This window comes from Arvicanthis niloticus, chromosome 16 (assembly GCF_011762505.2).
Source record: "Arvicanthis niloticus isolate mArvNil1 chromosome 16, mArvNil1.pat.X, whole genome shotgun sequence".
NCBI lineage: Eukaryota > Metazoa > Chordata > Mammalia > Rodentia > Muridae > Arvicanthis > Arvicanthis niloticus.
In genome coordinates, this window is record NC_047673.1 from 15,288,299 (window position 1) to 15,302,505 (window position 14,207).

Below are 14,207 nucleotides of genomic sequence, written 5' to 3' on the forward strand. Positions count from 1 at the left end.
GAGAGACTGAGTTACTGACTGAGTCGGCTGCAATCCTGCTCAATTAAAATCCGGGATTTCAGTATCTTTCACTATGCTGTTCCTATGATTATATGCATATTGAAAGTCGAGTTGTTATGCCGGAGTTTGACCCTTCCTTCCCCTCAAACTTCTCTCAAGCTATATAGCATAGGTATAGGTATCATATCTAAAAGCAGGCTGGAATGGGGGTCGATCAGCACCCACTGGCAGGATTCTACACTCTAGTGAGCAAGGTATGGCTGAACCTTGTTCTGATCCTGCCAGTCTCCCCCACTCTGGAAAGGCCCTGTGTCTGAGGCCCAAAGAGTAAAGAAGCCAGAAAATTGCTGTTTTCTGTCTGAGCTGTCAAGGCTCACTGGCACATGTTGGGTCTTGTCCTGTGCCTGAGTGTTACGGTGCCTGCCAGGACTGCTGAGAAAACAGTATGTGGCGAGCAGCTAAGGGCACTGGAGCATAGGCCGTGGTGCAGCCCTGGGGTGCCAGGAGCCTGGGAAGGGTACTAGTTCTTGATACCCTCTGCATGTGCCTGGCTGTTTGTTCCCTCCAGGACTCTCCAAGGAGCTGAGGAAGGAAAAGCACATGGCCTCTCTCTCTGTTTCCCTTGTAGGGAATACTACTTTCCACACAAACCATGTGGTTTAAAGACTTCCATTAGTTTTGACGATTGAGCATTTTGAAAAATCTAATGTTTCAATGGGAGGAAGTAGAAAGGCATGTTTTGTTTTGCTTTGTTTCAAGCTAGAATCCATTATCATACCCAGCTGCCTGAAGGACATCAGAGTAAGAAGCAAAGGGAAACTGGTAAGAGCCTTAGGCATAGATGCGGGGGTAGGTGCCAGAGCATGGAGGAAAGCAAGATTCTGGCTGCGAAGGTGAAGGTGCTCTGAAAACGTTGGAGGAGCCCTCTCCTAAGCTTGGAGAGGATGGGCCTTTCTCAGAGTGGCCTGGGGCAGAGGCCTGGTGTCAGAGAAATCCTGGCTATAGCCTGAAGGCTCATGTTACCCCACGCCCTGCTCCACCAGCTGCTCCAGCTGGACCTGTCTCTGTTCCACTTGGGTCTTAGTTTACCACCTACCTCCAAAAAAAGGGGGATGCCTACTCCAAAGTGATCTCAAGGCGTGAGCCCTCTTCTCCCTTAGGACCTGGCCATAAGCAGGTGGGATGGGAAATCACCCTGTGTGTCTAGAACCTCAGCTCTCGTGTTGTCTCTCTGAGGAGTGCTTAGCTCCGGGGTAGGTGGCCAGGGAAGGAATTCAGAGAAAGGGTCCCCACCCTCCAGTGCTCATAATCCAGCCAGAGCAACTGTGAAGCTGGTTAGAAAAAAAAATAAAACAAAAAAAAACAAAAACAAAAACCCACAGGCAGCAGCACTTTCCAAGAGCCAGATACTCACAAGCCCAGCATGCTCCCTGCCCCCTGCTCCCTTGATGCTTCCTGACCCCTCCATCCTTTATGGACCTGTCATCAGGACATGCACACATCACAGTGATGGATTCTGCTGCTGCCCCATCTTACAGCAGAGGAAACCAAGTTGAAGAGCAGATGAGTACGTAGATCAAAGCTGGGCAGCCAGTAACGACAGAAGCAGGGTTCAAACCTGAACAGTCTGGCTTCAGAATTACTGCTCTTGACCCTTGGCACTCTATGTATCTCTTAGCCAATGGGTAATAGTGGGAAGGGACAGCCTGAAGTTCTGGGGGACATGTTTGAGGCAGGAACAGAAGTTGAGGAGAGAGGATGACAGCGTTGGTGGGGGAGGGAGACCGCACAGCACACAGCCTAGCAATGGGATTAAAGGAAGAGGTAACCCAGGAGGGGCAGAATCTCACCTTTCAAGTGGCAGCACTCTTGGGCCCAGCAAGAAGGCCTGACTTTTAGTCTTCACAGCTGCAGACAAGACATTTGGCACTCCCTTCCCCCACCCCAGAGAACCATGGAGATGAGTCATGTTGGTTGTGTCCAATATACCCACAGTTCTGTCACCTGTAGAGCTTAGGACAGCTCTATGCCTGGGAACGACTCTGCCTCAGAATGACTTCCAACCTTTACGCCACTTCCCAGAATACCATCAACTCTCTTCATCTTAATGGTCTTCCCAACCAGGCATGGTAGATCACACCTATCACACAGGATGCTGAGATTAGAGGATTTCCATGAAGTCAAAGCCAATCTGTGATAAACTGAGTTCTGAGACGGACTGAGTTAAAGATAAGTCCCTATCTCAAAACAAAACAAAAACTACAAAAATAAAGAAATTCCCTTTTCTTCTCTACCAGCTCCTATTGATAGAATCTTTAGTTTTTGCTGGAAGACATGAAGTTATTTGTGTGTGATCCTGCATTCCTGAAATCCCAGCACCTGGGAGGCAAAAGCAGGAGGTTGGAAGTTTCAGGCTAGCCTGAGCTGCATAACAATACTCTGTCACAGAGAGAGAGAGAGAGAGAGAGAGAGAGAGAGACAGACAGACAGACAGACAGACAGACAGACAGACAGACAGACAGATACATGGAGAGACAGAGAGACAGAGAAACACAGACAGAGACACAGACAGATATTTTTAAGGAAAGAGGAAGAGGCCAGCCTTGCAGCAGACAGCCATAGAGGCAGGAATGATGTCTTGCTGTGAATCCCAGGCTGTCAGGTTTAGACTTCATGTGCAAAAAGCTGTTGCTTCCCAGCTTGAGAGGTACTATTCCAGAGAGAATGTACCTGCCTTAAGAGCTTTCTTCATCACAGAGTTAGTCCACCACTAGGCATGCAAAAACAGGAGCCAGGGAGAGTTGACAGTAAGAGTCTATGGACCAGAGCTAAGAGGAATTTCGAGGTCATGACTTCCTGAGACCAGTGATCTTGTCCATGACTTAATCCTGAGGTCAGTGATCTTGTCCAGGGTGGGCACAGAGCAGATATCAGTGCTGTAGGCCCACCTGAACTGAGAACATCAGGGCATGTCCTAGCCTCACCTTTTTTTAGCATAGGACCTGTCCCAGAAAAAAAAAAAAGACACTTTCTAAGCACAAGAATCTACTCCGCCCCCAGCCTTCTGGAAGCATAGCAGCTTCCCTGTCCCCTATGGAAGGCTCCTGAGAGCTCATCTACTCTGATTAAACAGTGGAGGCTGGGCGGCTAGTGGGCTGAAACATCTGGGTAGACATCGGGGAAGGGTGGGTGGTGTTCTGGGCTAGCCTCTGCTACTACAGTCTCAGCTTACCGCTTTTTGCTTGGGACACTACTTCTCCTGGCGGCTTACCCTGGAAGGCAGCACAGAGCTCTTGATTGACAGCTTTTTCTGTGTCCTGCAGGATCACACCTCAACACCCAAACCCTGAAGTCCACACACTCTGTCATGCACACGGGAGGAGACCTGGACCAGAGGGCTACTGAAGGGTCGCACGTGTTCTGAGCTCCCCGGCATGACCTCTGTAAGGAGTTTCCTTTAGTCTCCTATGCGCATGAATGACTGGCTGTAGACGCATGACCTACAGTCTTCAGTCCTGCCTCTAGCGACTATGGATCTCTGTGGGAATCAGGACAAAGGCCGCGAGAGAAGGGAGAGGATAACAAGCCCCAAAGAGCACACGGGTGCAGACATGAATAAGGGCTTTACTGTGGCTGGGATGGTTGATCCGTTTGTTTGCTTTTTGTTTTGATTTTTGACTTCAACCTCATTTGTAAGAAATTCAGATCATCTTTCTGGACCGAGGAAACTGGAAACGGCGTGAAATCAGTTTAGCCCATTGTCCTACATGTACCAGCCTCCTTCCTATACCTGCATACACCACACGTCACTTGTAACACCCCCTACCCCACCCCCACCTCCGTGGAGGGACTGCTCTTCCCAGAATGACATGACACAGGTGCACACAAGCAGGTCTCCCCTTCACTCAGTCTACACTGATTTTACTGTGACCTTTGAAGCTGTATGGATAAACTGGATTTATTATTTTTTTTTTATGTTGTCTCTCAGTTTCAATATTATTCATCTTCCAGTGGGAACTCATCACCCTGAGAGTGCATTCGGGGTTCCTTGTGTTGGAAATTTAAAACCTAAGGCATGGAGCCCCTATGCTTTGCTGTAGGGCTCAAAGGGAGCCAGGGTCCCATCTCAAAGTTCTCTGCTGGGGAAGGGCCTGTGGCTGTCCGAGGCTTGCACCAGCATGTCCAATAGAGGAAAAGGTTTTCTAAATCGTCAAGTACTTCTATAATAGTCTGTGTTCAAAGTGTAAACTGTACAGTAATCAGCCTTGTGTATATGAAAACAATAAATACTATGCAAACCAATAGAAACACGTTAGCAGTATGTACAAAGCCCTAAAGAGCTCAGCTCCCGAGGACTTCTCCAGGATGTGGGAGGAGCTAAAGGCTGTCTTTCACCGAAAGAGGAAGGAGTAGAGCTGTGAATGTACCTGCCAGTTCCTAGGTCAGACCACCCTGAGGTCTCCCAGAGCCAACTTGGTGCTTGAAGTGCAGGTGGCCACAGGCTGGAGGTCCTGGAACAGAAAACTGGGCTCAGGCTGGTCAGCCAAGTGCCTGGCTCTGACCACGGGCCCAGCGCAAGGAGAGCAGGAGCAGGATAGAGCTGCTGAGTAGGAGGCTGAGGAGAGACCCTCTTCTATCTAGACTCAGGGCCAGGCCAGGAAGGGACCCCTCAACTGGCTGGTCTTGCCTTGGAGCCCTCAGGGAAGAGCCTTAACGTCACACTAGAGTCTCCTGCAGAGGGAGGCCCGAATCAGCACAATCCGGCTCCGCCATGCCCGGGCGGCGCCCCCTAGGGCCAGGAGAGAGACTGGCAGGCTCTTCTCCCTCTCCCGGAGCCACTGGTGGACGGCGGTCACCTTCCTCGCCTGCCGCTCCTCGGGGTGTCGTCGGGACACAATAAAAACCTTCCAAGTAGCACAGACGCCCCTCCATGCCCGTACCCCACCCCCACCCCCACCCCCACCCCCGCGCCCTGGATGTCCTCCCGGGGACTCCAGCCCGCGCGCGCTCTAGCCCCGGGCCGGTGCGCGGGTTGGGGGATGCTGTGGTCCACGGGCGCGGCTGGCTTTCCTGGGGAGGAGGGGGCGGCGGCCCCGGGAGGGCGGGCGAGGACGGGCGCGAGGTCGCCCCGCTTCGCCCCGCACCCTCCGCCCAGTAGCGGCTCTTAGCGCCCTGCGCGGCCCGACTCCGCTTTGGCACCCTCCGCTCGGTCTGGCTTGGCTGCTTGGCACGCCGCCCCCCGCCCTCGGCGGCATGGCTGCGCGCTCCCGTTGCTAGTAGGAGCTGTTTTAGGAGGAGTTTGGGGTCTCCACTTGATGCCTAGAGAATGCTGCAGTCTGCACCTTAGACGCTTTTTAGAAGTTTTGAAATGACCTTGATTTTTTTAATTGTTATGAAAAATGAACTATGTCTTGGCTCTCTCACATGCTCTGTTACTGAGAGAGACCAGCCCACCCTATTCTGATGTATAGACCATTCTCCCTACACCAGCTAAACAAATGTCAAATTAATAAAGAAACGGACTCATGGTACTGGTCTCCAACTCTTCTTGGCTCATCTTTGGGAGTTCGAGGGCAGGAGTATAGCCTGGTTTGGGGTGTGATGGGGTCTGTTGAGTAGCATCAGGAGACACTTCTGCTCCAAGCAGGGGGTCCACCAACGCCCAGATCCTGGAAAGCCCCGTAATCAGTGTCATCCCCGAAAGAGCTGACAACCTAGCTATCCCGAGAAGGGGTCGGGGCGGGACCCTACAAACCAGAGAACCTGTCCAGGCCAGCTGCTGACATTCACCAGGGGGAGGTGTCAAGAGTCCGCTCTTACTGAGATAGCAAGGGGTCCCTGTTCCGAATTAGTTTCCAACACTTTATGCAAAGCTGGAACTCCCCATCGGTGGTGTTTCCTCCTTTGTCCGATGAAGAACAGAGGAAACCGTTTCTAAAGTCTCTTGCATTTGTCACTTGAGGTTACCAGACAACACCCCCTTATCAGCTTCAGCATTAAATAAGTCAAATCATTTGCAGCGAATGACTTTCCTAACTTCTCATTATTATGGAGTGACCAAATCTTTGTCCCTGAAATTGCCAGTACTCCCCAGCCCCACCCCAACCCAAGTGTCTCAGGCACTGAAGGCTCAGCATTCCCCAGAGGGTTTTTGAAACACTTTCAGTCAGAACCACAACTGCCTTGGTTGGGTGGTACGTCTGGGGATCTGGAATACATGGCCTGGTCTACCGTAAACCTAACATAAACCGTTACAAACTTTTCCTTGGGGAGCCTAAGTCCAGACAGAGATGAACAGAGAAACACACCAGAGAAGGGCTATTAACCAAAGTTAAAAGACACTGGAGAAAGAGAACAACTCAAAGAGTTGCCGAGAGCTAAAAATCAGTTGAAGGCACACTGTAAAGAGGTCATTAAAGAAAACAGAACATGGGCTGGTGAACATGGCAGAACATGCAGAACATGGCAGTCAGTGCTCTTCCGGAGGTCATGAGTTCAGATCCCAGCAACCACATGGTGGCTCACAACTATCTGTAATAAGATCTGACCCCCTCTTATGGGGGTGTCTGAAGACAGCTACAGTGCACTTACTACTACTACTGCTACATAATAATAATAATAATAATAATAATAATAATAATAATAATAATAATAATAAAAGAAAACGGAACACATTCCTGTTGATGGCTCAGTGACTGAAACCACTCCAAAATGCAAAGCCCTGTCCCATGGTGTAAGAAGGAATTCCTGCAGAGAGTAGGTACATTCCCTGCTCAGCAGCCCACCTAAGGCCTCCAGGGTGAATTACAACATGTTGGTTTGTTGATTTGGTTTTGAAAGTAAAATTTGTTATAAATTAGAAGTTGACTCCCCCAAATCCAGCCCTTTTTTGTGTGTGTTGGGGAAAAAAAAGCAAAACAACTTCTTCTCAGGCCGAAGAGATGGCACTAAGAAATCAGTCACCCAGGCTGAGGGGTCACAATTGCCTGTAACTCCAGCCCCAAGGGATTCAACATCCTTTTCTGGACACACACACACAGAGAGAGAGAGAGAGAGAGAGAGAGAGAGAGAGAGAGAGAGAGAGAGAGAGAGAGAGAGACTTTTAATTTTAAAGGTCTTTTAAAAAGAAAAAGAACTCTTTCTCGTTTGTTTTTTATCCAAACTTGTAGAAAGGTCATCTCGCCTTCAAAATCCTTACTATCCAATCCTCACCTAGCTCCCCTATGGCACGGAGAGTACTGCTTACATTGCAGTCAGATTCTCCATGGCAGGCCAGCTTTCTCTAGCTCAGTCCTCAGCCTCAAACAAAGCTAACAAAGAAAAGGCTCTAGTCTCTCTCCCGTGAAAACACAGATCTCTCCAAACAGGAGACAGTGTGTTCCCCAAAGCCCAAGTGGCCTGGTCAGGAAGAAGTCATCTAGGTTGCCAGTCACCTTGTGCCTGCCAGTTCACACTTTTGGAGGGTGACTTCAGGAAAGAATTTAGAGACTAGCCTGGCAAGCAATCCCCGATTCCTCGGTGCCTCTATCTCCCCATTGTCAAATGAGAGATTGTGCCCACAAGAATTAGCAGATTGCAAAAATTCCTCAGAAACAAACCACATGGTGGTGTTCTTATGGTTAGTGTAGTCCTAAGCCTCAACCTGACTGCCCTGCTTAGAACTCTGCCTCAGGAGCCTCTCACAAGAGAGAGACTTCACAGCTGAAGAGACTACTGAAGAGACCAAGAAAAGCTGGCGGAAGCAGGAACCACATTCTCCAGCCTCAGTGGAATGCCCCCCTGACCCTCAGAAGCCTGCAACTCTGAGAGCCCACTCCCCAAGCAAGACATTTCCCACCCCCATGTTCTCAAGTCCAGAGATTTGCATTCCCCCAGAGAACAGAGATTGCTCAGTCTCCCCACTTACCCTGTCCTGGAGGAGGAAGGGAAAGCAGCTGTATCTTACCTCAAAGCTTCACATCCATTCATACAGGGACAGCTTGGGACTGTGACCTCTGAGCCAGATCCTCTCTCTCTCTCTCTCTCTCTCTCTCTCTCCTCTCTCTCTCTCTCTCTCTCTCTCTCTCTCTCTCTCTCTCTCTCTCTCTCTCTCTCTTTCTCTCTCTCTCTCTCTCTCAAATGAAGACTTCCACAGGAGCCTCCAGTCCCTACCTCCAGGCACCCACCTTTTCTTAGAGACTGGACTTGGGTATGCAACTGGAGCCTCTGACCACACACAGGGCGCCTAGAGCTAATTCTTTCACACACGCACACTCACATGCACACGAGCACACACACACACATACGGACTGGCTGATTTACAGTCAATCTTTCAAAGTGCAATTTGTCTAGGAGAAGCCAATGTGAGGCCCATGTGGGCTCCAACCAATGGCGACACAGCGCTTCCAGCTCAGCCAGTCTCAGGTCTGTATTCTAATGGGCCATATCTTTATCAAGGAAATGTCCCTTCACTGAACTTAAAACTTCTGATGGAGGGCCCCCAGACTCAGAGACAGAGAAACCGGGTGCTCTGAGTATGGAGAGCACCCCTCCTTAGACCCAGCGGGCAGAGAGGGAAAGCGAAAGGCCTCCCACCTTCTCTGGACACCTGACTTTCCAGAGGGCTGACGTAGGTGCCCCATCACTGAGGAAGAGCCGAGCCAGAGGGCAGTCGGAGGATCGGGGTGGGATGCGGGGTCTCTGATTCTCCAAACCTTCCATGAGATTCCGGGCCACCATTTGAAGCGCTGGGCTTCAAGGGCTCCTCGACTTCCGGCTCGCTGACCTAGAGACCATGGAGTCTAACCTGCAGGGGACTTTCCTCCTGAACAACACACAGCTGGCCCAGTTCTCAGAAATGAAGGCTCCCATGTGCCAGTACTCGGTGCAGAACTCCTTCTACAAGCTCAGCCCTCCGGGACTTGGCCCCCAGCTGGCGGCTGGGACTCCCCATGGAATCACTGACATCCTGAGCAGACCGGTTGCCACTCCGAACAGCAGCCTCCTCTCTGGCTACCCCCACGTGGCAGGCTTTGGTGGACTCAGCTCCCAGGGCGTCTACTATGGCCCCCAGGTGGGGAGTTTTTCCAAGGCTGGGAATGAGTACCCCACCCGGACCCGGAACTGCTGGGCAGACACAGGCCAGGACTGGAGAGGCAGCGCTCGGCCATGCAGCAACAGTGAGTACAGGGCCTTCACCCCAAGCCCAGCCTGTCCCAAGGAGGAGGCAGGAGGTAGGGGTCTTTTAAAGGTTGGGCTGCACGGGGTCCTTCCTAACCTCAGCCGCGTTGCATAGCCCTGCCTGACACCTGGTCCCTTTCCTCAGCTCACAGCAGAACCGAATCCCACACTCCTCGCTCCTGCCTACTTCCACCTAGCACAGGTGTCTGAACCCACCGTCACTTCTTGCCCTTCAAGGGACCTTGGGTTCTCCAGGCCCCACGAATACAGCCCATCCCACCCTGTGCAGCACCCAGCTGGCAGCTCAGTTTGCTTCTGCCCGAAGTCATGCCGCCCCTTCACACGGGGGTGGGGGTGGGGGGCACAGTGCTACCTACCCTGGTGAAGAAAACTCACTGAAATTAGTACCGTATCCCTAAAAGCCCAATGTTACATAGCATTGTTCCAAAACCCACTGGGGTCTCATCCAGAAGCCAGGGCCCATCACCCACCTTCCTGCTCCCTGGTTCCTGTCAGCAGTGGCTGGAACAAGAGCGCTAAGTTGACCTTGGCCCTGACTGCTGGGGGGGCCCCCTTACCCCACCCATCCCTGAGACTCAGGTTTCTTAGAACTGGAGTGGATGTGGGTGGATATTATGTCAATCAGGAATCCAGGAAGTGCCAGGGGCATGTGTCAGTGAGGCTCACTGGGAGAGAATGGCAGTGACTTTCAGGGTTCTCCTTGGGCCACTAAAGCTCCAGGTGGGATGAACATGTGGCAGGGACAGAGGCAAAGCCCCACTCCTTCCCTTTAATCTCTGTCTCCCACGTTGCATGAGGGATTTGGAACCAATGATGGAAACCCTCAAAACTCTTATCTCCCATGTGCTGTGTCTGAATGACAGCCATCTTCCTCACTCGTCCCTTGGGACCTATTGTACCATCTAGTTTGGGGTTCTGCAAGCTCAAGCTGATTCTCCCCCACCCCCACCCTACACTCCCCCATCCTGACCCACCCCTTGATCTTGAATGCATACACACACTAGAACATAGCCAGGAAAACCAGTGGTCAGTTTAACACAAGAGGAGAGAGAACTGAAGGTGGTCATCTTTTAGGGTGGTGGTTCTCCACCTGTGGGTTGTGACCCCTTTGGGGACTGAATGACCCTTTCACAGGGGTCACATATCAGATATCCTGCATGCCAGATATTTCCAATTCGTAACAGTAGCAAATTTACAATTGTGAAGTAGCAACAAAATAATTTTATGGTGGAGGGGAGGGGTGTCACTACAACATGAGGAACTGTGTTAAAGGGTTGTGGTGTTGGAAGGTTGAGAACCAGTGCATCAGGAGGTCCTTTTCCTCTTCTGGACTGAAGTTCCCTGCCTGTAACAAGAGGGCAGAGCACACGAGCTGCTGGGGGAACCAAGCATATGGATACTCTGCTCACTTTGAGCCTGGGCTCCTTCGTGAACAGCCAGTCCTGACTGAGTTGGGGGTCTCCGGGCTCTCCAGATGACTCTGGCACTCCAAAGCTAGGCTGTACCATAGATTCCGAGAGGTCTGAGGGAGGGTGGGCTTTCAGGCTGGCTGCTAGGCAGTGCGGCCCACAGAGGAATTGGAGTCAGAAGCCTTCTTCACTTCTGTGCTTTCCCAACAGACCTGGGAAGCTGGGGGCTCACAGAAAGGAAGTGGGGAGGAATTCAGAGGCCCCGGAGGTCTGGTTGCAGCTGCAAAGTCTTACCCATAACTTGGTACAAGCAGGCACACACCGGAAAATAGCCAAGAAAGCCAGTGGTCAGTTTAACACAAAGGGAGAGCCAACTGAAGATGCTCAGCCTACTGTTAGGATGGCAGTTCTCAACCTGTGGGTCCCGACCCCTTTGGAGTTCTAACAGTGGGGATCTAATAGAAGACACGCCACGTCTTGGTGAAAGGAGGGCATCCTTATCTTGGTGTCTTGGCATAGAAAAGAAATCCCCATGAATCCCCTGGGTCAGACAGCATCAGTGGATTATGGGAAAACTAGGAAAGGTACAAGGCCCGGTTCTAAGGCCTCACTGTCTCTACAGCTGATGCAGTGGCCCTCTAGAGACCCTGTCCACCCTGGTGTGATAGGGGTCACAGTAACTATTATTGTGACTACCAGAAGTGCTGGTCAACTGACAGGTGTCACTGCATTCCTGGACCTCAGTGGCTTCTCAGGAGAACACATCCCTGTGGGAGAATGAGGACAGGCACCCCCTCCAGGCATGTTCCCATCTGCTCTCCACTCACCTTGCTAACCATACTTTCCTTCCTCCTGGCAGCCCCAGACCCTCTGAGTGACACTATCCACAAGAAAAAGCACACCCGCCCTACCTTCACAGGACACCAGATCTTTGCTCTGGAGAAAACCTTTGAGCAGACCAAGTACTTGGCTGGACCAGAGCGGGCGAGGCTGGCTTATTCACTGGGCATGACGGAGTCACAGGTCAAGGTGAGTCTGTGTAGAAGGTATCTGCCTGGCAGTCTAGCACCTACCAGGGCAGGAAGCCATTGGGTGAGAGGGAGGCATGGCTGCCCATTTTACTGTAGAAATTATAATAATTACTAATTCCCCACCACCACCACCATGACAGCCATCTCTCCCTAGCCCCATCTGACAGCCTATTAGCAGTATGGCCATTAAGTCTCACCTTTTCTTGAAGTCAGCACTGTGGCCCATTTTACAAATAGTGTCAGTTAATCAAGCCTGAGGCTCATGGTCGTCTGGCCAGCAAGTGCCGAGCTATCAACCGAGATCTGTGGGACACTGACAGGCCGGCCCATTTCCCAATCTTTAAAATGAAGATAATACACCCCCTGTTCTCACCCACGTGGAGGAGGGTGGCAGAGATCAGACACTTGCTCCTGCACACCTCACGAGCTGGCGGCAGTCTCCTTACTTCCAACTCTCCATGGTCCAGGGACAAGGGTTCCCATCGCCACCCTAGTCTGTCCACACTTTGGATGGGGACATGGGAGAAGAAACCCATGAACCCTGAAGAGATGAAGAAGTGTCAACAGGTTAGAGGGGTTCTGGGGCAAATGGGACCTACCTCAGCAGAAGGAAGTCACAGCCACGAGAGAAGGCTGTGGTGTGGAGGTGGAAGGAGATGACGACTTAGGCTCCTACGTTTCTTTGCCTCTTTAGGGCTCCACGGTCTTCAGCCATCTTAGTGCACATGTGATTTTTCTAGGGGCCAATTATTCATGAGGTTCCTGGAGATGTGTAAACTTAAAAGAGGGGCGACTTTAGTCATTCATTCCGTTTTGTGCTGGAGGTGAAACGGAGGGCAACGGAGGGCAGGCCTGGGCTCTGCCTTACACTGTCCTGAGTCCCAGGGACAATTCTAACCAGTCGCATTTCAGAGGCTATGGCCCAGATACCTACACTGCTCCTGAGACAGCTCAGGGAGGGTTGTTATAGCGCAGGAAAGGGCTGTGGGACGCTTTTATTTTATTTTATTTTATTTCCCCCTGCGGGTAATGCAAATGTCAGGCTGCTGCACCGTGCATTGGTGCATGGTCGCTACTTGACTCTGGGGTAGCGAGGCGGCCGTAGTGGAGCTCCGGCCCCGTCATCCCGGTTGCTCTTCGCAGGTGTGGTTCCAGAACCGCAGGACCAAGTGGAGGAAGAAGAGCGCCCTGGAGCCCTCGTCCTCCACGCCCCGGGCCCCGGGCGGTGCGAGCGGGGACCGCGCGGCCTCGGAGAACGAGGACGATGAGTACAACAAACCGCTGGACCCAGACTCGGACGACGAGAAGATCCGCCTGCTGCTGCGCAAGCACCGGGCCGCCTTCTCCGTGCTCAGCCTGGGCGCGCACAGCGTGTGACCCCGGGCCAGACGCGCGGACCAGCCTTCCCCTCCCCTTTCCGTGCAGCCCGCTGTGGGCAGGGACCAGAAGAGAGGAGTTCGGGGGGAGGGGGAGGAAAAGAGGAAAGAAAATAGGAAGAGGAGGAGGAGGAAGCAAGAGGGAAGGAAGGGAAGGAGGAGAGGGATGGTGAGTGGCCGGAGGGAGGAGATGGCGCACCTCTCTGCCATTCCCCCCCCTCTGGGCCCCTTACCCAATCAGCCCTGCTCTGAAGTGGGCAGGCTATTTTGCAGCAAGGAACCTGGCTGTGGAGCTCTCCAGATGCGCTGCTTTTCCCCCTAAGGACCAGCTGGTTAGGGAGTCACACGAGGTACTGCGCCCAGTCGTAGGCTGGGACTGCAAAGCAAAAGATGGAGCCTGAGGTCCAGGTGTGCTTCCTAATGATCCCACTGCTGGGAGCAGGAGTAAATCCACCTCTGCGAGGGGAGAGGGTCCTGAAAACAGGAACCCTTCTAACCCTGAGTTTCAGGGCCCCTGTGGCCCCCAACTGCACTTTACTGTCAACGCAGATCCCGATGTATCAAGGAAGACTCTGGGAAAGGGAAGAGGGGAAGCCAGGCAGAGGGAAAACAGATGAGCAAACCCTAAGGTTTTGTTGTATCCGGGAGGTACCCACCAAGGCATCCCTGGGCACCCATCAGAGTTTGGGAGCATCTCAGCAGGACGGAGAGAAGGGCTCTGAACGCCACACTCCTCCAATAAGGGCACCAGACTGGGCGAACCCCAGGCAGGACAAGGGGCTGGGAGTACTGCTGGTCACCCAGGCGTTTAAATCAAAACTAGAATAAAGATGAAAATCCCAGAAACCTCCCCGCGGCTCCTGCGCTTCTCTAAAGGGAATAGTGGCAGTGTTCTCTCGTGTCATGAAATTATCGGTTGGGCTGGAAAGATGGCTCCGTGGTTAAGATCACTTGCTGCTCCTCTGGAAGACTGGAGCTGGGTTCCCAGTCACAGGCTGCTCACAAAGGTTAGTAACTCCAGCTGTAAGGTGATCTGACGCCCTCTTCTGGCCTCCTCGGGTACTGCATGCATGCTCACAGACACACAGGCACTCAATAATAAAAATAAATCCTTTGTAAAAAATAAATAAATCTATCTTTAAAAAAAAAAGAAGAATCGGAAACCATCACCCATAGACCAACTTGCTATCCTCAGTTACCTCCTTTTCTTC

The 14,207-nt window shown here is 52.0% G+C and overlaps 2 protein-coding genes across 7 annotated transcripts in view; both read left to right on the forward strand.

Moving 5' to 3' along the window:
• The window catches only part of Ank1 (ankyrin 1), a 176,127-nt gene extending 172,153 nt beyond the window's left edge, over nt 1-3,974 (forward strand). For all 6 annotated transcript variants that reach the window (XM_076913909.1, XM_076913908.1, XM_076913912.1 and 3 more), the window contains one exon: nt 3,324-3,974. In XM_076913909.1, coding sequence (XP_076770024.1) covers nt 3,324-3,350 — 27 coding nt within the window. In that variant the 3' untranslated portion in view covers nt 3,351-3,974. The remainder of the gene's footprint in view (nt 1-3,323) is intronic.
• Nucleotides 3,975-8,206: 4,232 nt separating this feature from the next.
• Nucleotides 8,207-13,973, forward strand: Nkx6-3 (NK6 homeobox 3). Its single transcript, XM_034521000.2, has 3 exons — nt 8,207-9,158; nt 11,449-11,618; nt 12,764-13,973. The coding sequence occupies exons 1-3, from the start codon at nt 8,774-8,776 to the stop codon at nt 12,995-12,997; spliced, it is 789 nt and encodes a 262-aa protein (XP_034376891.1). The 5' UTR covers nt 8,207-8,773; the 3' UTR covers nt 12,998-13,973.
• Nucleotides 13,974-14,207: the final 234 nt, after the last annotated feature.